General features: G+C 40.8%; 1 protein-coding gene across 8 annotated transcripts in view; it reads right to left on the bottom strand.

Moving 5' to 3' along the window:
• LOC132848959 (zinc finger protein 521) overlaps nucleotides 1-25,705 on the bottom strand; it is a 137,473-nt gene that overhangs the window by 70,115 nt on the left and 41,653 nt on the right. For all 8 annotated transcript variants that reach the window (XM_060875078.1, XM_060875079.1, XM_060875075.1 and 5 more), the window contains one exon: nucleotides 1-3,476. In XM_060875078.1, the coding sequence (XP_060731061.1) occupies nucleotides 1-3,126 (3,126 nt within the window). In that variant the 5' untranslated portion in view covers nucleotides 3,127-3,476. The remainder of the gene's footprint in view (nucleotides 3,477-25,705) is intronic.

Genomic DNA, 25,705 nt, shown 5'->3' with positions numbered 1-25,705 from the left:
CTCATCGTTTTGGGAAGGACTCACTCTTGGCATGGGGGATCCTTGAGGGGTCCTCACCTGACTGCCACTTCCCTCTCCTGACTGCTCTCTGTGCACTGTTTGAAGATGTGTCTGAAGCTCTACCTCTGACTCAAACTTCACATTGCAGCTGGAACATCTTGTCTTGGCAACGGTTGATGATATTGATGAAGAGGATGATGTAGAATAGGTGGTCCCCTTTCTTTTTACACCACAGGGGCTCAAACTTTCCCCTTGGTTCCACCCTGCGTTAGAGGGTGCTGGTGTTTGCCCCCCTGCTTGTTGCTGCTTTCCGCCATTTATAGTTGGACTGGAGCTTTTGCTAGCACTTACACATGTGGCACAGAGACCGTAGGGTAGTCCATTGATATCGAGCTTTACCATGTCCTGCTTGGAGCGGAACTCTTTAAGACATGAAGCACACTTAAAAAGCTTCTGACTCTGATGATGTTGGTGGTGAGGAAGCGTGGCACGCCCACTAGGGTGATTGACAGACATGGCTCCTGTCTTCTGCATGTGGAAGGTGCCATGGATCTTCAGCTCTAAGGTTGAAGTAACGGTCTGCATGCAGACCACACAGCGAAAACCAGTCAGGGAGTTGCGTAAATCTGGATGCATTTGACAGTGCTCCAGGAAGTCTTCCTCACTCTGTAATGGTAACTTGCAAATTCGACAGCTGCCTGTGTCCAAGCTCTTACTATGGGTAACCTTATGCTCTGTCAAAGTTAGCAGAGAGGGGAAGCGTTCCCCACAAATGGGACACATATAATGCTTTACAGGTCCCAGGTGAGTTTGCATATGTTCCCGGAGCCCTGCTTCAGAGAAGAATGTTCTAGAGCAAACATTGCATTTGTGGGTCCCTTTGATTATTTCTGCCTTCTTCTTGTGCATCGCAGTCTCTCCAGGTCGGATATTGTGATCACGGAGCTGGTGATTGGTCAGGAGAGACTCCATAGTATAAGATGCCCCACAGATGTCACAAGTATACATGACCTCTGAAGATTCAACATCCTCTTCACTTCCATCATGACTGTTGTGAGACTCTCCTGTACCTGGTCCTCCATGGCTGTTTGTGAGAATGCCCTGCAGTTCTGCATCATCTTTAGCAACTGATTCACCACCAGCACTTGTAGAGCCATTGGTTCCACAGTTTTGGGCCTTTCCCTCAAACACACAATGCTTCTCACGTAAATGACGTTCCAGCAAGATGATAGCATGGAAAGCCTTGTTGCAGAAACGACAGTTATATTTCTTGCTGTGTGTGGTAATGTGGCACTGTAGCTCAACTTCTGTGCCAAACGACTCACCACAAAAGATGCAGCGGTGAACCCGGCCCTGGTTCTCCAAATGGCTGTGCTTGACATGCAGTTGAAGGTCAGTCTCATGACGGAAATCCCAGTTGCAAGATGTACAGCGGTAGACTTTCTTTTCGTTGCTGTGTTTAACTGCTAGATGAAGCTGTGTAGAGACTTTCGAGTCAAATACCTCTTGGCAAAGAGTGCAGCGAAAGAACACAAAGGTGTGCATATCAAGAAGGTGCTTTTGCAGATCATCTACTGATGTGAACTGCTTGTCACAACTTTCACATATGTAGTATGTGGAAGTGATAGTAAAGTGGACTGTCACATGCTTCAACAGTGCTTCCTGGCTGGGAAAGTCTTTGTTGCATTGTGGACAGGTGAGCTGTGGTAGCATACCATCAAGGTGAGTCTTCAGGTGAGTCTGAAAAAGATCTAGACTTGTGTACTTTGCACCACACTGGTTACAGATGAATTCACTTGCCGAGCGGGATGAAGTGCTGCCATGTTTCAGAAGGGTGGCTTGATCTACAGATATGGAGGATGAAGGGCTAAGGGCTCTATGGGTTCTTCTTCCGTTGTTGATATAATTCAAAGCCAGGGGAATGTTCTTGTGGTTTTCCTTGATGTGCTTGTTCAGCTTCAGTACGGTGTTGAAGATGGGAGAGTTGGTGCAATAAGAACAAGAATACACCTCCACAATGGGATCTTTAGGAGTGACTGCAAGTGGAGAGTCAAATCTCAAGCTTCCGGAATCACAGTGGGTCTGTCGTACATGTTCCTCTAGCGTAGTCTCAGTCAAAAATCCCATGAAGCACTGGGGGCAAAAAAAGGCATTGCTTTCCTTGGCTACTGGGCTGGGAAAGCCATGTGAGCAACGGATGTGTTCCTGCAAGGCATTGAGATCGCCGAGCATCTCTGGACAAAAGTTACACTGTAACAAGGCATCAGAGAAGCTAGCAAGTATGGTTGATGGATCTTCAGCATTGTGAATTTGTTTCAGATGCTCATTTAGGTTGACCAGAGATGGGAGGATCTCTAAACAGAATTGGCAAGTATGGGCCTGCTCCGGTTTATCTACATGCATCGTTTTTAGGTGAATCTGGAGGACAGCAAGACTGGAGAATACTTGTTTGTTGCAGTAGATGCAACTGTAAGCTACTTTAGGCTGTTTAGCAGGCCGTCCACAAATATCATTTGTGTGCTGAGCAGCACGTTTTCTTCTTCCACGAGTCTTGGGCATAGTGGGAACACTGTCTACCATGGTTGAACTATCAACAGAAAGGTTTGAGTCTGGAGTGGTGCTTGAAACAGATGTGTATCCTACAGTCAACAAAGAAGGACTGTTGCTGTGGTTGCTGGACTCTGGGAGTTGGTGAATGTCCATGTGTGCATACAACTCCTCCACAGTAGGGAAGTGCTCAGAGCATACAGTGCACATATGTCCCTTTTGGTCTCGACTATGCGCCTGATCAATATGGCTAAGTAAAGTACCCTCATCACCAAATGGCTCATGGCAATAGATGCACTGCAGACCAGGCCCTACACTCCCTTCTTCTGGGGGTGAGCACTCAGGGTGGCACTCTGCAATGTGCTTCTGGAGCTCCTCGGGCACATCAAAGCCCTCTTCACAGCGGCTGCACTTGCGTGCTTCCTTTAGCTTCCACTCCTCTGCCCCAGAGATTGCTGTGCTCTGACCTTCCTTCCCTCTTTCATGCACCTGCATGTGTCCAAGGAGGGAGCTGGAAGACAGGAACCCTCTGCGGCACACGGGGCATTTATGAGGCTTGTTTGTGGCGTGTGTCTTCATATGGATCTTAAGGTGGTCACTGCGTGAGAAAGCAGAGTTGCACTCACTGCAGTGATACTTCTTATCACCAGTGTGGAGCTTGATATGCCGGTCACGGCTGCGCTTGTGCTTGAATAGACGACTACAGAAGGTACAGCTAAAAGGGAGTTTGTCACTATGGCTCTGCTCGTGGCGCTTAAGGAAGCTCAGACGACTGAATGATTTGTCACAGAACTGGCATGGGTAGGGCAAGCCAGGGCCCCCTTCATCTTCACCAAAATCGTAATCGTGGACTGGAGACGTTTGGTCTTTACTAGACGGTGAAGAAGCAGGCCAGGAACAGGATGGGTCATCTTCTAAATCAGCCCCATCTGCAAATAAAATAAAAATAAACAAATAAATACTTTTAACTAAAAATATACAGAAAAAAGAAAGCTATTCATTACATATATATAGTAGGTTTTGTATGCTTGTATGACTTATACATCAAACACGTATGCACAGAACTGGAGAGAGAGAGAGAGAGAGAGAGAGAGAGAGAGAGAGAGATGTGGTGTGGTATTCAATTATAATGACAAAAAAGATTTCCATAAAAGAAAAAGAGAGAAATTAACCTTGTATGGGGCCACCTAATGGCAATACCCACTGAGACAGAAAAAGCCATTTTTGACATTTAAATCCAGTCGCTATCTGTGGGGCATGTGTTTGTTTAGAAAGACACCAGACATTAGATGAATTAATACTTAACAATAGCCTTCACTGTTATAAAAAAAAAAATGACCACAAGAAGCCCCAGTCCACTTCAAAGCCTTCATTTGTTGTTCATTTATACTACCATTTACCAAGAATGCCATGAACAGCATGATAGCTAAATGACTTAGGGGTAAAAATGAAACCTGTTGGTGATCTGGCATATCGCATGACTACTTATGACATCAGACAAATTGGACTGACCTACACTGGAGTGAAAATCACTGCTATTTTATTTCATGTACTCTCTCTCTCTCTCTCACTCATTTTCTACCGCTTATCTGAACTATCTCGGGTCACGGGGAGCCTGTGCCTATCTCAGGCGTCATCGGGCATCAAGTCAGGATACACCCTGGACGGAGTGCCAACCCATCACAGGGCACACACACACTCTCATTCACTCACACAATCACACACAACGGACAATTTTCCAGCGACGCCAATCAACCTACCATGCATGTCTTTGGACCGGGGGAGGAAACCGGAGTACCCGGAGGAAACCCCCGAGGCACGGGGAGAACATGCAAACTTCACACACACAAGGCGGAGGCGGGAATCGAACCCCCAACCCTTGAGGTGTGAGGCGAACGTGCTAACCACTAAGCCACCGTGCCCCCCTTTATTTCATGTAATAGTACATAATTATTAACAATACTTTGTTTTGTTTCTAATTGATTATGTACACACTCACTATACTTTGTTTGAAAGGTTATACGCATATCTGCAAGTGTAATACTTACAACTAGTAAAAAAAAAAAAAAAACAAAAAAAAAAAAGAGCTGATCTGGGAACAACAAAGGGAAACAGACAAGATTTATGAGACATCTGCACGAACACCTTTTTGGATGTAGCCTGGTCTCCATCCTTGGACTGGCTTCTCCAGCAACTTTAATTGTTTTTCTTTTGAACATAGTCCTCTGCCTTCGGTCACGATAACATGCCCTTGTTATTCGCTTAACCCACAGTACCCAAATCTTCAGGAAACAGATGAGGTCACATGTTGACCTCCTGTTCTTTAAACTGCTGAAAGAGGCACATTGATGGGCTAGCCTTGTAGTATCCTCTTGCTGGAAATCTCCCACCCTGGGCAACACGCCAACTTAAAAAAAGATATTAAATCTACTGTTCCTAATATGCCTCAGTTAATAGTGTTTAATAGATTTTGAAAGGCAATTTAATTACCACTTCCTTATTGTCTTCGCTATTAATAGCCAAATTTCAGCCGACTTAATTTAACCACATACTTCATCCATGTACATAAGAACAACATATTCATTAAGACTACAGTATGTCTTCTGTTTAAATGTTCGTAAGCTACTGAAACGTCCCCGCTTTTTCTGTATCGTTTACAGTATAATTATACTGTTATACTGTATAATTAACTTTTATATAAATATATTGTTTAATGTGAGGTACTGGTGCGCACTTGTGGAAAGCAAGCCATGTTAATTCTAATCGTGTCCTTTTGGCTATCCTGCTGGCCAGTCAGAAAGTGCACCCGCCCCCAGACTAGTGTGTGAACACCAACCGGAGAGTACAGAGAGCCTCTAGAGAGCCAAGAGGATAAGAGCAAAGCTTGTTTTCCTCTCTCTTTGCTCTCTCCCTCTCTGTCTCGGTGTTTTTCCCTCCCTTCACCATGACGAAAAATATCCAGACCCAGGACAGCCTGAGTAAATATAAGTGTGGTCTCTCTTTCCCACATACAAACACAGACACACACACCAATGCACACCAATACACACACATATCCCAGCTCACGACAGTGGTCTGTGTGAGCCAGCCAAAGGGGATGCTGCACACTGCAAACCTCCACCCCACAGCTGAAGGTCTGGCTTTGTTGGACTGCCAAAGCCTTCCTGAACATCCCCTGGCTAGCAGCCTGTCTCAGCCTTAGAGGAAGACCTCCATCTTAGGGCCTGATGCTGCTTCATGATGCAAGTTCACCCCTCCTTCTTCTCTTTTCCCTCCTTTGCATTTTAATTTTTTTTTTTTTTTTTGGCACTCAGTGCAGTCTAGCTCTCTGAGCAAAACAACACATTTGTAATGTTCAGCACAAGGACAGCTGGATACCCGTTTGACATCTGTTTCAGCATATTTATTGGTAGGAGAGCGTTTGGGAGGAGACCAAATAGGTGTATAACAATCTCACATGCTCAGCTGGTAACAACAACCATGTCATTTCTCCTGGTTTGGTCAGATTACAAGATAACAAAGGGAATCGGATCACAGGTTGACTGCTTAGTATGCTGAGAATCTCAGCCTTTTAACACATCACCAACTTCAAATACTTTGGCACACACCCACCGCCCACTCTATCAAACACACACACACACACACAACAAACATTCCCTATAATCCAGTCTGGATTCCTAGATAGACTGCATTTGTGCTTGAACAATAATGGCTGTCCCATTAGAATGTAGTATATGATTAATTACGCTTTTGGTCTGAAGACAGAATCAGATCCTACTTGGTGAATGCAAACTATAACTATGATCATCATTTAAGTAAAGACAGAACTGTTAATGATGCTGATCTGACTGAGAATCTATTTTGATTAAAGCTAAATTAATAAACTGTCAGAAATTGTTCCCACTGTTAAGTGTTAATTATGAAAACAGTTGAAACTTGAGTATCACTTAGGGCTGCATCATAAAACTGACCACGCCATATCCATGTCATAAGCACGAGGTCTTGATTCGCCATGAAAATTTATGTCTAGTTGTATAACAAAGCCTTGATAGTTGCAACATTTGATGTCTTGGTTTTATACTGAGCTTAAGCTTGAACCCTGCTGGATAAGCCGTACATAACTGTGTCATAAACATGTCATATATGTCTTTATTTGTTGTGCCAATTTATGTCCTGTTATAGAGCACAATGACTACTATAATGATTAATACCATTACTCTATAAATGCTACTAAACAGCACTGAAGGCAGCTTTGTTCCAAATCTAGGAGAAAGGATGTTACTGTGGTAAAGCATCAAGCAAAAAAGAAAGGATAGAGAAATGAAAAAAAAAAAAAAAAAAAAAAAAAGGTAACAGGAGAACAGGGTGTTTCTTTGGGCTGTGAGGGAGCTAATGAGCGTTGCTGTTTGCTAATTTCTGCACTCTTCAGCTGAAAACTCCTCTAACTCCAGTTCTGTGATTGCAACTGGAGGAATGTTGGAGGAAAAAAAAAAAAAAACAGGTGAGAGAATCACATTCAGTGCACCTGTCTGCTGTGAAAAATGGCACCTTAACTGGCAATGTGTGTGTGGTGTGTATGGTATGTGTATGGGGGGTTGAGGGGATTCATTACTTCTCTCATTACTGCAGTTTACAATAAAAGTGTAAGTCTACGGCATTAAGCACTAACAGTTTCTGAAGTGTTGCCAACAGACTCACAACTGGTTTAACAAGGTGACACTAGGTGATGTTCTGACTAAGGTTGGGTATGAAAAGAAATTTTCCGGTTCCGATTCCGGTTCCAGTTCTGCCTTACGATTCCCGGTTCTGATTCCGATTCCATAATAAAAGAAATGTGAAAAATAATGCACAATACTGAAACAATTCCATTTGTGTTTATTAATCACTCTTTAAATATTTTAAACAGAGCATTTCAATTCATATCAATTTAAATTGAAATAAATCCAACATCAAATTTAACATCCAGAATTACAACTTAGCAAAACAGTTAGCAGTTTTTCTGAAGAAACATTAACATGTCTGCTTTCTCTGGGAGAAGATGAGACCTTTCCTGGCTTATTGTATCTCCAGCTGTGGAGAAAAACCCTCTCAGAGGGGGGAGATTTGCTTCATTGTTGTAGCTTTGGAAATGAATCCAAACTTTAGACTTTTTTTAGACATGTTTAACACAAAGCGTACCTCAGCACAGCAGCGCGAGTGACTGAACGCTCCCAGCGCTTTACCTGTCATCGCATCGGAACCGCGTTTGGAACCGAAACTTAAAAATTCCGCGCGATTCCGGTTCCTGTTAAAAAACAGAACCGGTTCTGATTAGGATCCCAACCCTAGTTCTGACATACTGAAAGTAGTTATCTAAGGCTATGAAGCCTTGTACTGTAGATCATTTGATCAGTAATCATGATCGTAGTGCCTCCCAAGTGATGTATGAAAACTTGAAGCCAAGTGGTTTATGAAAAATAATCCACATAGTCCTGTGTCTAAAAGATTTTTGGTATTAAATGGTAACACTAAACCAGTTCGTGTAATATAGCAGATTTCTACATCAAGCATCAATCTCATTAATCCTTAAAACAGTGTGCAGATGTGTAATGGACACTAAGGGTCTTCACAGGACTAAAGACTGGTTGATGCTTCATCTTTAACAGACTTCTGAACCCTCCAAACATTTAGAAATCCTTATTGAAGTCCACAGCAAGTCCCTAAGTTTGGGGAAGACCTACGGGGGAGCACCTCAGGTTGGGAATGTCCACAAGACATCACCTAAGGTTGGAAACACCATGGAAGAGAAGTCTACAGGCTACCCCTGAAGGTGAACGGCCCTCTGAAAGAGTGTAGAGTGCCCACAGACTGGAAAGGAACTCCATGGAACATCAGTTAAGGTTTAACAGCTCTACAGATTGGGGTTCCATAGCAGCCATCAGAGGATGGAAAGCCTTATAAAATAAGAGTCCAAAGCCCACAACAAAAGGATGGAAATCTCTAAAGAAGACTAGACCTTGGAGCACCACCTAAACCCTATAGAAAATTGAACAGGTTTCCCCCAAAGACTGGAAAGCCCTATGGAAATGTTAATGAGCTTATCTACACAGTTCAGCTAATAGTGATGTGTACCGAACATAATTCTGCAGCCAATAACGCAAACAGGGTCGAGTAGAATTTGCTGACAATGATTTATATTCTTGCGACCAAGAATTCGGTTAGTCTACCTACTGTATATTTTACACATAAATATACTTTTATAATGTGGGAATCTGTTTAATTATACGTAGAAGATGTCATATTTCAATTAGCACTAATCAGATATTACCGCTCTTAACCTAAATAATCCTTCAATTCCTAATTACTGTACAAGTGGCTGCTCAAAAATAATTTTAATACCCGAGTTTTCTGGTTTGCTTCCTGAACAAGATTTAGTTTGGTTTAGTTGTGTTTATTCATTGACTTCAAACTTCAACGTTGTCAACTTGTCTGACTTTGACCTTGCCTCATACTGTGAGAAGGAAAGGAAGAAGAAAAACGTCTTAACAGAAGCAGAAATAAAATATCTGTTGAATTTCCCCCTGGAGGCTGCTGATGTGTCACAAAGCCCAGATACAACACAGAGCATTGAAAATTCTGAACAGCAAGCAGTATCACATGCAATGCTGTATTTGACACAACCACTTATCACAAACTGGGCAAAAAAAAAAAAAAAAAAGAGAGTAGAACGTATCACCATTTATTTTTCCTCACCTTTTTTTCATCACCTGTATTGTGATTTCAGATCAGTGGAGTTTACAGGGTGCCAGAATTTTTGAAGCTAGAACACCAGTAGCAGCCGTGAAGACAAAGGAAATGGAGAAGTAAGCATTATGGAAATAAAATTAAGAAGGGATTCTAGAAGGGAATTTTTTTTTTTTTGTTCCTTTTATTTTTCTTTGCTTTTATTATTAAATTATATTAATTCCAATTCTGCTTTTCTACTTTCATTTTTTTTTTTTTTTTTTTTTTTTTTTTTAGAAATGCAATTGCCAGAAAGAAAAAAAAAAAAACACAGCAAGCATATTTTCTTCTCATCCTCTTCCCCCCTTCTCTCTCTATCCTTCCATCTATCTATTTCTGGTTCTAAGTAAACACAATATGGTTCTTTACACATTACTGAGAAATGTCACTCCAAGCAATCGATCAATTCAATCTGCCTTATCACTCCGAAAGAGGAAAGAGTGTGTACCCGTCTTTGTGTACGCATGCCACCATGACATGGTTCAGGAGTGCCATGGCAACAATAAACAACCTCTGATGGCACATGTCCAAGCACATACACATACACATACACACACACACGCACACACAGGCTTTTTTGAAGGAGTACTCTCTTTATGGCCATTTGCTCAATTTCTGTCTCATCAACTACTTTTGTCCAAATTTAATAGTGTCCCAGACTGGACACAGGCACTTGGTCAATGTCTTGTGCAAAGCGCCACTGGCTGCCTGGGAAAGTGAAGAAAAATGACAGAGCAGTGTGGAAAAACTAGGGCAGTCACTCATCCTTTAACCCCAGCCTGGCTTTTTCCAGCAGAGGCAGACCTGGGGAACATCAACCTGGGCAAGATGAGAAATTCCTGCTCTTGTCCAGCTTCGGCCCAAGACAATATCATGAAAGTAAAGTGAATTCTGGAGCGACAATACAGATAAAAAAAAAAACAGTCTTGGTTTAACAGTGAGAAGTGACTTATTTTTGAAAGGACAGAAGTGCTGAATGATTCATAAGGTCCTTTTCTAATAAAATAAGTCACAGGTTTTATAATTTATTCAGAAATTCAACCAAAAAAATCACTTAGTACTTAGATGTTAGATGTTCTAATCTCTTTTCATTATTAATTCTGACTTAAGTGTAACATTAGTCTGTTTTTAAGATGTTAAGCTAAAACGTTTTGTCCACCCAAAAAAGTAAAACTAGCTTTCTTTCTTTTCTTTCTTTTTTTTTTTTTTTTTACTAAACAATTTATTAAACAATATCTTGATGCAATACAATATATTGTGTCAAGGGCGTCGAATTGGGTAGGGACGGTAGGGACATGTCCAGGGAACACTCAATTGTCCCTAGCAATAATTCGACCAAGCCTATATATATATACATAACCACTGTCTGTGTCTTGTGCTTGTCTGTGTCTTTTTACTTATTTCATTTAACATTTATCCAGGAATCATTAAATAAGATGAAAAATATTTTACAACGGTGTTCTGTAAAAAATAGCGCAACTTGTGGAACACAAACGAATAAATAAATTATGTCCCCACCAATGACAAATAAATTATGTCCCCACCAATGACAAATAAATTGTGTCCCACCAATGACAAATAAATTATGGTGTCCCCACCAATGACAAATAAATTATGTCCCCACCAATGTCAAATAAATTATGGTGTCCCCACCAATGACAAATAAATTATGTCCCCACCAATGTCAAATAAATTATGTCCCCACCAATGTCAAATAAATTGTCCCCACCAATGACAAACAAATTATGTCCCCACCAATGTCAAATAAATTATGTCAATGTCAAATAAATTATGTCCCCACCAATGTCAAATAAATTATGTCCCCACCAATGACAAATAAATTATGTCCCCACCAATGTCAAATAAATTATGTCCCCACCAATGTCAAATAAATTATGTCCCCACCAATGACAAATAAATTATGTCCCCACCAATGTCAAATAAATTATGTCCCCACCAATGTCAAATAAATTATGTCCCCACCAATGACAAACAAATTATGTCCCCACCAATGACAAACAAATTATGTCCCCACCAATAACAAATAAATTATGTCCCCACCAATGTCAAATAAATTATGTCCCCACCAATAACAAACAAATTATGTCCCCACCAATAACAAATAAATTATGTCCCCACCAATGTCAAAATCAAACTTAACATTGGATTGTGTATATAATCGTCTGCAAATAAACGGTGTTTACAACAATGAAAAGCGCATCCTTGTTGATTTGCTACAGCTTTCCGATATGACGTTAATTTAACCATGGAAGGAGTCTGCATTGCTAGAACGTTGTAACAGTCCGAGGTAAAGCTGTAACTTTAAGTTTTCAGACTTAGGACTCGGGATTTTTTAGTTTCTTGGTAACCCGACAACTTCAGGAAGAAAAACAAAGAAACATTGGTGAGTGAAGGAGTCATGTATATGATTATAGCTGTTATAACATCAGAGGAATGAAACACTTCAGAATATGCTTTTGTTTGTAAAATCCTCAATTATCGAGTGGTAACAGCGACCGGTTTTTATATCACCACACCGGCCACAAATTACCTTCAAGTTACCTTTAAAAACAAACCAAAACAATAAATCTCAATCATTAGAGTTATTTATAGAAATATCCTTATGCAAGTATGCACATGTGTAATTTCTTCCAGGTGTGTGTACAGTGACAGTGTGTTTCTGGTTCACATTCATAAAGGTCAGGATTTTTTTTTTGTTACTTTCATGTCCAGATGGTTTTAATTCAATCTCTGTAATTGTGACTTTGTTTATTTAAAAACAAAATGTGATTCGTGTTCTTTAGAAAAAAAACCCAAACCAAGCATATAAAGTTTCATGTTGGAAAAAAGTATATGTTTTTATTGTTGTTCCACTTTTAATCAAAAGAGTAAGTGGGTCATTTTTGGCTGAACAGAAGAAACAGAAAATGAGGGTTAACATGTATAGAACAACCTGGCCAGTGTGATTACTAACACACTGTGTGTGTGTGTGTCTGTGTGTGTGTGTGTGTGTGTATGAGAGAGAAATGGTGTGGCTTGATCCACCATAATAATAGAAACAAGTCAAAAATTTCATTAAGGTTAAGCTGAAGAGCTTAGATTTTGGTTCAGGCACAGATTTATCAAAATGACAGTATTACATACGTTATCTGAGATACCATGCAAAGAAATAACAATGACAAAAAAAAAGTGTGTGTGTTTGTCCCTGGAGCCTCTTGTCCTTGGGCAGATCTCTCCTAAGGAAACTGAGGCAGAGGAAAAGCAGTTGACTAGGGTCAGGTAAGAGCAAGCAAACAGGAAGTGAGCTCCGCCTGAGACCTTGGCAGGGCCTCTGTCTCCTGTGGCTGGCCGGGGGGAGGACAATCTGTCCCCCTCTGTCCCCCAGTGTGGTACGGCCCGCCAGCGTTTGCTTGCCCAGCGGGACCAACGTGAGGACGGACAGTTGGGACCTGAGGACAGCCTTGGCTCATCTACAACTGAGGCAAGGGAACCCGGACCAAAACAACAAAAACTCAAAAAGAAAACAACAAAAGACAGATGGACACACCAACGGTGGCTCAGTGAACAGTAGTAATACTTTATCTCCTTAACTCGCATGGTTACAAAATACAGATAGGTGATGAACAAAAGGAAAATCCGACATGTTGTCTGCTAGCATGACCGTATTGTGGTCCTTAGTCACCTAAAGAAAAGCTCTATTTTCGTTTCCAACACAATTTCCAACTTCCCTGCTGTATTTCCCAAAGACCAAAACTTCATTTAGTAACTGCAGCTATTGAAACGCAGTCTGTCACGCAGTCCCTGGCGTGACACTTATTCCAGTTATTCGGGTTTTTCCTTGAATCTGCTTGGGAAAGTGGATACATGGATAAACACGTGTGTTTCATTCCAATATATTCCATTCCATTCAGTAGCACGGAATGATATACACTTACTGTAACAACCAAATTATTAGGAACCCCAGTGTAAACGCTTCCTCTCCCTGAAAGCAAACACAGGTTTGATAGGATGAGGAGAAGCTTCTTCCTGCAGGCCATTCGGAGTTTAAACCAGGAGACACCCAGGATCTAGCACTGGACCTCTCTCTCTCCATCCCCACTGTTCTATGCACCACCACCCCCACCCTTTTTATTCTTCCGCAATGACACTTTAACTCTGGACTTACACAGCACAGTGCCACTTTATACACTATTTACACACCATACTGCACATTTATGTATATGTATATTTATGCATATGTACTGTATATACATTATTTCTTCATCTGTATTTTCATATTTTTATATAGTTTTCTTATATAGTTTATACTTTTTATTATTTTATTCTTATTTTATTTCTTGCTTTTTTTTTTTTATACTTTTTAAATATTTTTTTTATTCTTATACCGGACAGTTGCATGAAGCATTTCTACTGCATATCGTACCCTGTACGTCCCTGTACGTGTGTGTATATGACAAATAAAATTTGATTTGATTTGATAAAACCGTGTGTTCGGAGATCTTTTCTGTTGTACCGAGTGATTGCTTATGTTTCCCTAGTACCCTTCCTGTCAGTTTGAACATATCTGTCCATTCTCCTTTGACCTCTCTCATTAACAAGATAAACCCACTCCCAGAACTACTGCTTACCGAGGGTTTTTTGTTGCTGTATTTATTTCCTCTACGACGTCCCCCTCTCCCCCATGACGCCTACAGACTGTTATCTGTGAAAATTCTAGCAGATCATCAGTTTCTGAAACACGCAAACCAACCTTATCTGGCACTAACAACCATGCCAAGGTCAAGGTCACTTTTTATTTTAATTTATTGATTGATCTTTACGTTAACTAATCCTATTGATTCATGCCTACATGCATTTATGCGCTGAACTGCTGCCTCAGGATACCCTGATTCAATATTGGCACGAATGTACAGGGGTTCCTAATAATTTGTCAGTATGGATGAATATATATTTTGTAAGAATTTACGTTTGTGTAATTTTGAATCCAGCGTTTGTTTTATACAAGCGTTTTTGCCCGTTTTTGCAATTCCTAGCCCCTTTCTGTTCAATAGCAACGTGAATTAAAAATTAAGAATTAAAAAGACAGAGCATTTTCCTTCCTAACACCGAGCGATTCTGGATGATGCTCTGTATAGACACAACCACCCTGATCAGGATAAAGGACAAATGCCAAATTAAATTTTATTTTATTTTTATTTTTCACCTTAAAATAACTCTCAAATTGTTCCTGGTTTGCAACATCAGTCAACGTTCCAATTTAAAAACGTGAAAGAACTTGTCGTTCTTCTATAATACAAGGTCAAACCTCAGATTAAAATGTTGAACAGAGCGTAACAGCACCTGATTAGACGTTTCAGGAAAACTGGGATCTCTGCCTTTGGCAGGATTAAATATTTATAGGCTGACATAAGACTTCACCAAACTGCAGACATGCTGTAGATGTGTAGCACCAGGAGGCATGAAGCAATATGGCTATATGGTGTGTAGCAGCCGGGCATAGGCAACAGACAGAAGGAATTAGAATTCACTGAAGGAGGGTGACCCTTCACCCCACAGCTGATTAAAACTCTCTTGCCCCGGGTTTGATTTCTCGTCAATCGCATCCCAGCTTGTCACCGTGAGAACTGTGGCAGACAGTCCGAATGCGAGGGCAAGAGCAAAACAAGCATCATCAAGGGAAGAGCCGGAGAAGAGAAGCAGAATAAAAAAAAAAATGAAAAGCTTAAAAAAAAAAAACCCACATTTGTCAGCCCAAGCAAGACCATGTCTTTTCACGCATTCCTGTCTTAAATGTCAAGATTTCCACCCCCGAGCGAGAGGAAGCGCTGACACTTTGCCAAGGTTGAACAAAAACTGCATTCATTAATAATTAGCCTTGACCAGGAGCAAAGTAAACTCAAGTTCTCCTTGACAACAGCACAACACCTCCCTTTTTTTTCTTCCTCAATAAGGAATAAACTACATACTGTCCATTCTCCACACCATCTCTGGTATCCTTCTCTCTTTTCTTATATTTACCCCACCCAAAAACCCTTAAACAGTTATTAATCTGGACTAGATCTGAATCTACTGTACACGTGTAACCATCATGAATCATTTGGTGATAACTGGATTTCTGCACGAATCTTTCTGCATCCTGAAGATCTTAACTATGATTCCGCCATCATCTTTAACACTAGATGACTTTTGTACGATTCTGGACAATTATTTTTTTTTCTTCATTTTCTATGAGAATTCGAAGCTGTGTCCTCGAGTCTGGGATGAAACTGAATATGAATCTTATTTGTATAACAGATAATGAGCTCTAAAAAGACACAAATACAGATTTGAATAGAAGATGTACTATTAATTTTGTTTGTTTATTATCTGTGATCTGCTTCAGTAGATGGACCTAAACACTGCCTTACTTAGCTCCAAAATTAGGCCATATTTCTAGAATATTTCTATAGCTTGCCTGATTCTGCTCCATAAAGGTGTTTTAATTAATATTACAAATATTGCCCTGTATTAATAAAGTATTCTGATATTGATGTCCCTTATATACGGTGGCCGAGAAGTGCAAAACAAATGAACAAATCCGAAAACACATTAACAAATCAGAAAACACAACGACAAGTCAGACAACCCAGAAACGGTAGTGTATCGTTTTTGAATGGAAACTTACCGATCATTGGACAAGACACCTGTCACTCAAGATATACAGGTATGGAATCTTATGTGTAATGTGTAAAGTTCTCCATTTAAATCTAAGAAAATAACAGAATTAATCCACAGTAATCCATTCCATCCATCCATTCCAACTTTTCCCTGCGACAGACTGTTGAACTTCATGTATACCTTGAGTGACAGGTGTCTTGTCCAATCACAAACTATACCAACCTCTTCCGGGTTGTCTGAATTGTCGTTGTGTTTTCTGATTTGTTAATGTGTTTTCTGATTTGTTAATGTGTTTTCTGATTTGTTAATGTGTTTTCGGATTTGTTAATGTGTTTTCTGATTTGTTAATGTGTTTTCTGATTTGTTAATGTGTTTTCTGATTTGTTAATGTCATTGGACATTGATCATTGGACAAGACACCTGTCATTAAAGATATACAGGTGAATGAAAGGTGTCTCGTCCGATGATCGGTAAGTTTCCATTCACAAACTATACCAACCTCTTCCGGGTTGTCTGACTTGTCGTTGTGTTTTCGGATTTGTTAATGTGTTTTCGGATTTGTTCATTTGTTTTGCACTTCTCGGCCACCGTACTTATAACTATCAATTGCTATTTAGTTGTTTGCTATTAAATCAAAGTCTTCCCAGAAATTCACACAGGTATTATACTGAAATGCTCAGTATAAGGACCCCAGTTTGACTCACAGCTGCACTGCAACCCAGCATCGTATTAGATTCTGACAGTGTCTCTACCTTTTTTCTGGAAATCCTGCTTGATTTTCAACCTTTATAAAGACATAGTGAAAAGGTTCACATTTAATGACCTATTTAAACCTCAAATCCAGTAGAAATGCAATGAAAAGGATACGGTATTTGGTGTAAGTGGAAATAAAGATGTAGCCATGCCCCACTTCCAAGGACTCAAACCTCTGACTTAGGCTGTTATACAAAATTTCCCTGCCATAGTGCTGGACCTGAATTTTTTTTTAGGATCGTTATAGATCTTTTTTTATTCTAGAACAATCACTCTCCTTCCACCAGTCTGGAAGATGAATCGGCATTGCTGTGCATTTGTCGGGTTTCTCCTTAAATGGTGTTGTGTAGATTGACGATCTTTTAAAAAATGTTGAGAATGCATCATTGAAAGTCTTGTGTTTCCTGCAATTGTCATGACTAACAGATGCCTTCAGATATGATTTTGCTTGTCTTGAGCTCTATCACTTCATAGTCTGTAGAAACCTTTTCAAACTTTTCGTTTTCCAGAAGTCCTTGGAAACGTGCATTAATTAGGCAACAGCTTACATCCGCTCGAATGTACAATTATATTAATTAAACCACCAATTTCAGACCATTATCTTCAGAAAGTTTTGGTGGACACAGATCCTGTCCCCGGTGGCTTAGTGGTTAGCACGTTCGCCTCACACCTCCAGGGTTGGGGGTTCGATTCCCGCCTCTGCCTTGTATGTGTGGAGTTTGCATGTTCTCCCCGTGCCTCGAGGGTTTCCTCCGGGTACTCCGGTTTCCTCCCCCGGTCCAAAGACATGCATGGTAGGTTGATTGGCATCTCTGGAAAATTGTCCGTAGTGTGTGATTGCGTGAGTGAATGAGAGTGTGTGTGTGCCCTGCAATGGGTTGGCACTCCGTCCAGGGTGTATCCTGCCGTGACCCGAGATAGTTCGGATAAGCGGTAGAAAATGAGTGAGAGAGAGAGAGTGAGATCCTGTCCCCAGATGATGGGGTCATGTAGTAATACACACACTGGATATAAAAGCCAGTACATCACATGGCATTACGCACACACATTCCCACACTGATTCATACCATTTTAGAGTCAACAATTGACCTACTGACATGTTTTTGTGACAAAGTAGACTGAAAAACCAGGAGGAAACACAGCGAGAACAATGGGGAAAAACAAGACAGTAACTTGGCCACAGGTTCAAACCAGCGAGCTGTGATGTATACACCCACTGTATGACCATGCCACCAAATTTAGTCTAAAATTTGGCTTTTAATATAAATGAACCATCATTGACCATTCAGGGTTTTACATTGAAGAACGGTTTAGCTGAAGATCTTTTTTAGCAATTTAGGTTTCACATTTTTGTTTGAAAAGTCGGGTGTTCTGAATAAAATTGACTTAATGACTTAACATAGTTCACATTTTATGAGCAATTCATGCGAATGATACCAACACTACAAAGTACTCCTGACCTTCTACTGTACTTCTCAATGCTTTACACTAATACACTCCAGATGAATAACCAACGTCATCTTTTACTTCTACACTCCACACAAGTACAGATGACAGGTGTAATTGACAGAAGGGTGGTGGCTTCATTTGGGTTTTTACCTCGTCTGACCTATTTCACCCCCTGCCCCTTGCTAATGGCACACATTTCTCTAGGCTGTCTCGAAAACATCCTGAATATACTGGAACATGGTCTGAATTAACTGTTATGAGGCTACAAACAACCGCCAAGGTCCCTACATCAGTCTCAGTCAGGAGGAAGTAGCATCGTCAAGATGAATAATCCCAAGAACTCATTTAGCAATGGCTAGATGACTTTAATATATGCGCTAAACTAGAAAACATATGGGATAAAAAAAAACAGCAGACACAAACTATCCTTCAGTTATGGTAATATCCAAGCAGCTTCAATACAAGCCAACTATTTTTGGTTGTGTTGAAATTTACATTGAAATTTACAAACTTTGGGTATACATTATGGATGCACATGCTGATCTGGGTGCATAAAAACTTGCTAAGAAACATTCCACACTCTTCAAATTAGGCAATGCATTTATTTAGATTGTCATATATCAGAACAATGGACACTCAAGCCAAATGTAGCTTGTGTAACTCTACCAAAGGTACAAAAACAGAATTAAAAACAACAGTAGATCATTATAGTAGAGCATTATAGTGCTCTGGGTTAGGTACAGTACACATTCCCGAAGGTTTTGTCTTATCATTGGACACAAAGATCTGGACACACAGATCCCCAACAAGTGCCCTTAAATTTGAATTAAGTGTGTTTTGAGTTTTTCATGAAACTCCTGCACACAGTAAATGTCCATAAGGTTCAGACGCAACATATAGAGATTAGGTTAAAATGATGTATTCGTTTTAGAGCATATTCCTGTTTACCATCCACTTTTCTTTCCCAAATCAAGAGGTGGACTCGGAGCCAAGTTTGTTTTTTTGTCTGTGTCTAAACTGGAGTGGAATGAACAGAAGCTGGCGGCACCCTCAGGAATCACCAGATCAGTTCCAGGGGCTGTTTATTAGGATGCAGTGGATAGCATCTTAACACTCACGACACATGCTTTCTCTAGGCCTCAGATAACCTCTATTCTTAGGGGTTTAATTAATGCCAGCCAGTCAGCAGCTTTTCTTACAGCAGAAAACGACTTGTTTCTTGACCCTCTCCAATCCCGAATCCCTTCCCCTTTTCCCCAAGTGTGCTTGGTTTGTTTTCGCCTTACAACAGATGCAGCATCCCTATTAAGGGGAAAAGGACTCTGTACATGAAAAAGCTGAATTATTCACCAGCACCGGAGTGGAGACAGGAGCCGAGGCAGGCCGGCGCACCGAGCAAGGTTTGTGCTGCTTGCTATGTCTGCGTTTAATTGTGTCTTTGTATGTGGGTCATTAAAAATATGCAGACTGTGATCGTCTATGAAGTTTGCGTAGGTGAGACAGTTGCAGACATCCATAGTTATATGGTCCATGGTGAATAATAACAATCTAATAATGTAGACTACAACTTAAAAGACAACAAAACATGCTTTATGATGAAAATAGTTGAAGACATGGTGCTGTTACGGAGCCTTGCCAAAGCATTACCTCCCTGTCCTTATGTGTTTTATTCCTTGTATAGTTTAAACCTTGTAGGGTTTAAATTAGTATCAAACAGGCAAGTGGATTCTGTCTAATCAGATTCATTATTAGTTTTGTTACTTAATTACACAACGAAAATTTGGACCTTTTGAAAATTACATTTAAGACAAGGTAAGATATTTAATTAATGAAAATGACTTTAACCTAAAGTCACCTAGAACCTAATGGTAAAACCAGAGGTAGAAACGACTATGTTGTGTAACACTAAAACCTCACCAAGGCTTTTAAAACAGAGATAGAAATCCATCCATATTGCATTAACAGAAATCTGAAACCAAGTTAACAGGGGAATCGCAATGAATCAGCGCAGCAAATGGTGACATAATGGCATGTGTGCCTGAAACACCTGCTGTTGTACATGCCAAGGTCTACTGGCACGCAGGATCACTATGGGGAGTCACACCAGTTAAGTCTGTAGTGCACAATATTCTCACTAAATAAATGAGCTTCCTTTTGCTATGAGTAAGATGGAGGAGGACAATGGAAAAACAACACAGCACACAAATTCCACTGGCAAGTAAGAAAAAAAAAAAATATATATATATATATATATATATATATATATATATATATATATATATATATATATATATATATATATAACAGGTTGAGCAAAAGTAAGACAATGCTGCAAAACTAGAAGTGAGACTTGCAGGGTAGAGGCCAAGCCAGAGCGAGACTGTAGGAGAAATCAAATTTGCAAGAACATAACAAAAAGCTGTTGCTCAGACAAAAGGGAACACCCAAGGGTATTTGTAGAGCTGTCTGCCGGCACCCGCTGCACCGAAAGTTTATTAAAGACAAGCCCTGCTCACATACAAGAGAAAGCTAAGCTACCAGGGACTTGAGAAAAAAAAAGAAGTGAGGAAAGGTTGAAGATGGAAGGGAATTGGTAAAGGTGGAGTGTGGGGGCTGGTGGTGGTTGGGGAGTGAAAAACTAGCACCATGGCCCCCGTCAGTCAGACATTCTTTTATTTCAGCCATGCATTAAGCAACTTCCCTGCAGAGTTAGGCTCTCTTCCTGGTGTGGATAAAGGAGTCCCTAGAGGTGCCTGCTGGTAATTTCCAGCTTCTCCAGAAACTCAGGTATTAGAAAAGACCGCTCGGGGACCCTGCTACAATATACCTCCACAATTTCAGGCACTCGGTGAAGACGATAGAGGGAGAGGCAGAGAGAGAAAGAGAGAAAGTAGGAGACCCTCCCTGAGGGTCCCCCAGTTCAAATTTCTGAAGTGCAAGGAAGGAGGGAGGAGGCCTCCAGGGAACGCACACTAGCAATAGAAAATCCACTGCATCAGAGAAAGAGAGAGGTAGAGAGAAAGAGAGGGAGAAGAGGAAAAAAGCATTTCCTCTCTCTGGTCTGGCAAGAGCAGCCTTTTTTTCCCCTGGCTCCCACTGGAGACTTTTTACAAAACATGTGTTGCTGACATGTTGACAGATTGCTCAGTGAAGTGTTAGGCGCATGCACATGGCTGTCCATTTAAGGGGACATGGCATCCTAGCCAACATCCTCTACCTGAAGCACCATGTTTTATACATCACCTCATAGTTCAAACAAAAGGAAAAAGAAAACAATAAAAAAAAAAAAAACGAAAACGTAAACAAGCTAGAACATATCAAAGGTTGAATGCTGTCTGGGCCTTGTTTAAATGGACTGACAGTAAGATGAGCAGTGAATGTGAAATACCTGAAGGTGCTGAATGCCTACATTTATGTGCACTCCGGTCTTCCAGATTAGCATTAAAGGTAGCTGTGAAAGCGCTTCTGTAAGCACTTACACAAAAAGGGAGGAGAGCATGGAACCTGGACATTTCGATCTCTTTGCGAGCCAGAGAGTGACGTCTTAATCGTCTGGCAGCTCGGAAATTGCTGCCGTGGCAACCAAATGGAAATGGGGGATGATAATGTATTCATGGTGGTGGCGACCCGGGGGCTGCGGAACGTGCTCTCTGGGGACAGCACTTTACCTAAAGCCAGACGTGTCTGGGCAAAATCTCCACACAAGACAAGCGCTGAATACTTACAAGAAAGAAAGTGAAGGGAGAGGTAAGCAGAGAGATGATAGATACAGTAAAAGAAAAGAGTGGTAAGAAGACAATTGGAGAGAGGATAAGATTTTATGAAGGGAGATAGAGCAGCAAATGTTGCCTTTAAGGCAACAGAAGGTGAGGACTTTGATTGAGCTACAGTACAGAGTTACCACTATAAGGATTATGAAATCCTTGAAGGAAAACAAAACACCAGTTTTGCTCATAGTTAAGATCGTACTACACTTTGAGGAAGTGCTTCCTATTTGATTACAAAACCAAAAATCCAACCAAGATTCTTCACTTGGTGAGATCAGTGGTTTCAATATAAAAAGAAAGGTCAAACAGGTAGGGATACGGATCAAGCAGTTCTTCTTAATGATCTCCTTCAATTGCAGACCTTCTAGTGCTGTACAAAACAAAGCACAATGCCAGGCAGCTTGCCAGAGAAATGTCCTCAAGCGCTCTAGTGCCCTCATCTCCTTTTATTCCAGAAGACAGTCGATATGAACACAGTGCAAGAGATAAAGTCTCCAGAATGTGGGGGGAGTTTGTGAAAATAACTCTCACCCTTGAACCCCAGATGTGGTGCTAGAGATACTTGACGATGGCTTACGATAGAGTCTGCATGCTAAAGCAACCTCAAACTTCGTCTTCTCAGAAGTCTCAAACTGTGCTTTACCTGTTCAACAAGCTACCCTGCGTACGCTTGACAGCCTGAGGCAGAAAATCAAGGCCAGCGTGATTTCTCTATTCAGTGGACTGGACATCTGTAGCATTAAGCCATTCTCCAGAGCCCAGTAGACGATATAAGACTATGGTTTAAACAAATTGTGTTGTGACACAGTAAGAGAGTAAAGGAAGGAAAGAGAAAGAGAAGAAAAGAGAGGGCGGGAGCGTGAGAGAGCCGAGGGCATCAACAGTGTGTTCTTGAGTGCAGATGACCCCTGGCCATCCTGAGGCGTGAGCTTTATCCGGCAGACTGAGTAAGCTGCTCTGGCTTGGAACAACTCAGGCCTACATTCCCTCAGGTTGCTTTATCCTCCATTACAGCGGATGAATGACAATCTGCTTTCAAACAGCTATATAGCATACACAAACTTCTCAGGCCATGACCGATGATTGTAAAAAAGACTACAATGTTGCGTGTGTGTGTGTGTAAGGTATACAATAATCTTCCAATTAATAAGTAAATCTGTACAAATACCTACTGTCCATCCCATCCAAGGTGTATTCACACCACAACCATTACCAAGATATGGGTACCAAACTGGCCCCAATAAAACGTCAATGCTTACATTAGTGCTTTACTATAGCTCCTTCCTTTGAATTTTACATCTTCAACAACCCTAAAGTCTGCATCCCAGACAAATAAACAGGCATGAACAGAATGTTCAGTAGCAAACATGACCGTTTTACATACAGTACTGATGGTCAACCTCTGTCCACCTGCATATTTACAGGAGTGAAAGAGCAGTGCCTGGAGGTAAGAAACAAATTGCATTACCTCGCAAATACCTCTCTTTTTCTCTCTCATCCTCTTCCTCTCTCTCTCTCCCATTTTCTACTCCTATAAGTCAAGCAGATATAAGATCCTGCACTCACCTTAGTCACATTCCAAACAGCAACTGAGAATTTGGATTGCATCATTGCTGTGTAAATCACATAAACAAGATGACTATTGAATTATCTATTCTCTTGACAGAACTGGCGAGTGTCGGTGAGAGATTTAGGGTTGAAAGGTATCTTGGAATAAATGTGTAAACTCAGAACCCACCCTACTCACTATATAGGACACCGCTTTGGCCATCCACCATTCTGTACACGTCCAAAAGAGTAATAGACACTAAGCAGAGCAAATTTAAAATTTCACAGTCCGTCCTAATGGATAGCACCCAAATTCTTCATCCTCGAAGATCCGGAATACGGATAATGTCCGTAAGCAATGCTGCATTTGAACAAGATGTATAACTTTTAACAAAATAAATCGCAATAGCCACAATTTAGAAGTTCAACTCTATATTAATGTATATGAGAGGTCATTGGGGATTCCACATAAAGTTTGGAACAAACAGTTTATGACAGACTAATCCCCTTTGATTCAGTGGATAATCTGTTCTTAATACTGTATATTTTGTACCCTAGAACTGATGCTGTAATCAAAAAAGATATCTTGTGCTCATCCCAGTTATAAGCCGCTGCACATCTGAACATCTTTGCGATATACATTGGACTCTTTGCCTCTATAGCATATGCTTGTAGAAAAGTAATGATTTATAATCTCACTATCTGGTGTCACACAGAAGAAGATTCCTTCCAATGTCTCTTCCTCTTCCTGTATTTTTTTCAGGGAGCTTTTCTTGCCATTTGCTTCCCTACAGTAGTAGAGATCTAATTACTGTATACATCCAGATTTCTGTAACACGTCTAAGTTATGTTTACTGCTAAAGGAACCATGCAAAACTTTTATTAAATTGGACTCGTCTGATTCTCCATTGAGGTAAGGTGCCTTTTTGAGCACATTCAAAAATCTAAAAATATGGTTCCTCAAGGCTTCTTTATCTATTGCTACCTAAAGGTATTGGATCTTGGATCTTCAGTGATATGGAAGCCATCTGTAATATAGTTCTAGACAGAATCCTTAGGGGTTCCCAACAAAGCCTCGGTCCAAATAACTCTTAAGTATTCTAGATTTTACCTTTACTCCTAGTGTAGGAAATGCTAATATGCAAAATCAAGTCTATTTTTCCATACCTTAGATTGACACTCACCCAATTTAAGGTGACAGCCTTTATCGATAACATTAAAGCTTTAAGTTGTCTAGACTCGGCCGATTGGAGGAGTTGAATTACAGCTTAATCAGGGGCTTTAATTGATCTGCAAAGTGCTGAGTCATTAAGCTAGCCCGCTAAGCCTACTAAGACCAGGGTCTTCTCTCTCAGAAGCCTTGTAGTGTTGAGATCATCTTAAGTGGGTAAGGGAATGTTTTGAGTACTGCTTTCTCTACCATCTCCATGATCTTTGCTAAGCTGCATTTGGGAACAGGACTCATAAGCAAGCAGTAATGATCCCCAAAGAACAAAAGAAACAGAAGATGAGATATATCATTCATCCTAAAGAGTTAGCAGCCGAAGTGGACTGGGTTTGACATTTGCGCATGCATTTTGCACGGAATGCTATTTGTTCTGCTCCGACTCCCTGCAAAACTGAAAGCCTGAATCCATGTCAATAGATTTGCTTATGAAGATTAATGAGTTTGAGGGTGGTGTATGAAACAAGTCACGTACAAGAGTAGGGGCCAATGACATCACGCAAACGATCAGGGGCTTGAAACCAAACAAACCAAAACATCCCAATTTCGCTTTCACTCGACAAAAGTTGCTAACATATTAAGACACAAAAACCCTTGATGTTAGTATCACCACCTGGTTTCTCCACCACCCTGAGTGTTAAGCACCCCAGAGCCCTCTGAAGTCTTTCCACAGCAGCGATATGAACCTCCCTCTATCCTGCCTTCCTTTCACCCTCCTCCCTTGCTGGCCAAGACTCCTTCCTGAGAGCTTAGACTGGGAGGAAAAAGGCCACGGGAGAAGCATAAAGCTGTCGCACCGTTCACTCTTTCCACTGCTCTCGCCCTCTAAACTCCCTGTGGCTCCTCACCAGTGGCCAGTTTGGCAGCCAGGAGCTCAGAGACACTGGGGAGGAAGAAATGTGCGGTATATTTCCACACACTGACGTAAGACAGCTGGCGCTGTAGGCCACAATAACTGAGGTAGACCTTTGTGCAGAAGAGAGCTTGTTTTAGGAAG

Source organism: Tachysurus vachellii, chromosome 7, assembly GCF_030014155.1.
Source record: "Tachysurus vachellii isolate PV-2020 chromosome 7, HZAU_Pvac_v1, whole genome shotgun sequence".
NCBI classification, from domain to species: Eukaryota; Metazoa; Chordata; class Actinopteri; order Siluriformes; family Bagridae; genus Tachysurus; species Tachysurus vachellii.
The sequence above is the reverse complement of the archived record's forward strand: the minus strand, read 5'-3'. Positions and strand labels throughout refer to the sequence as shown.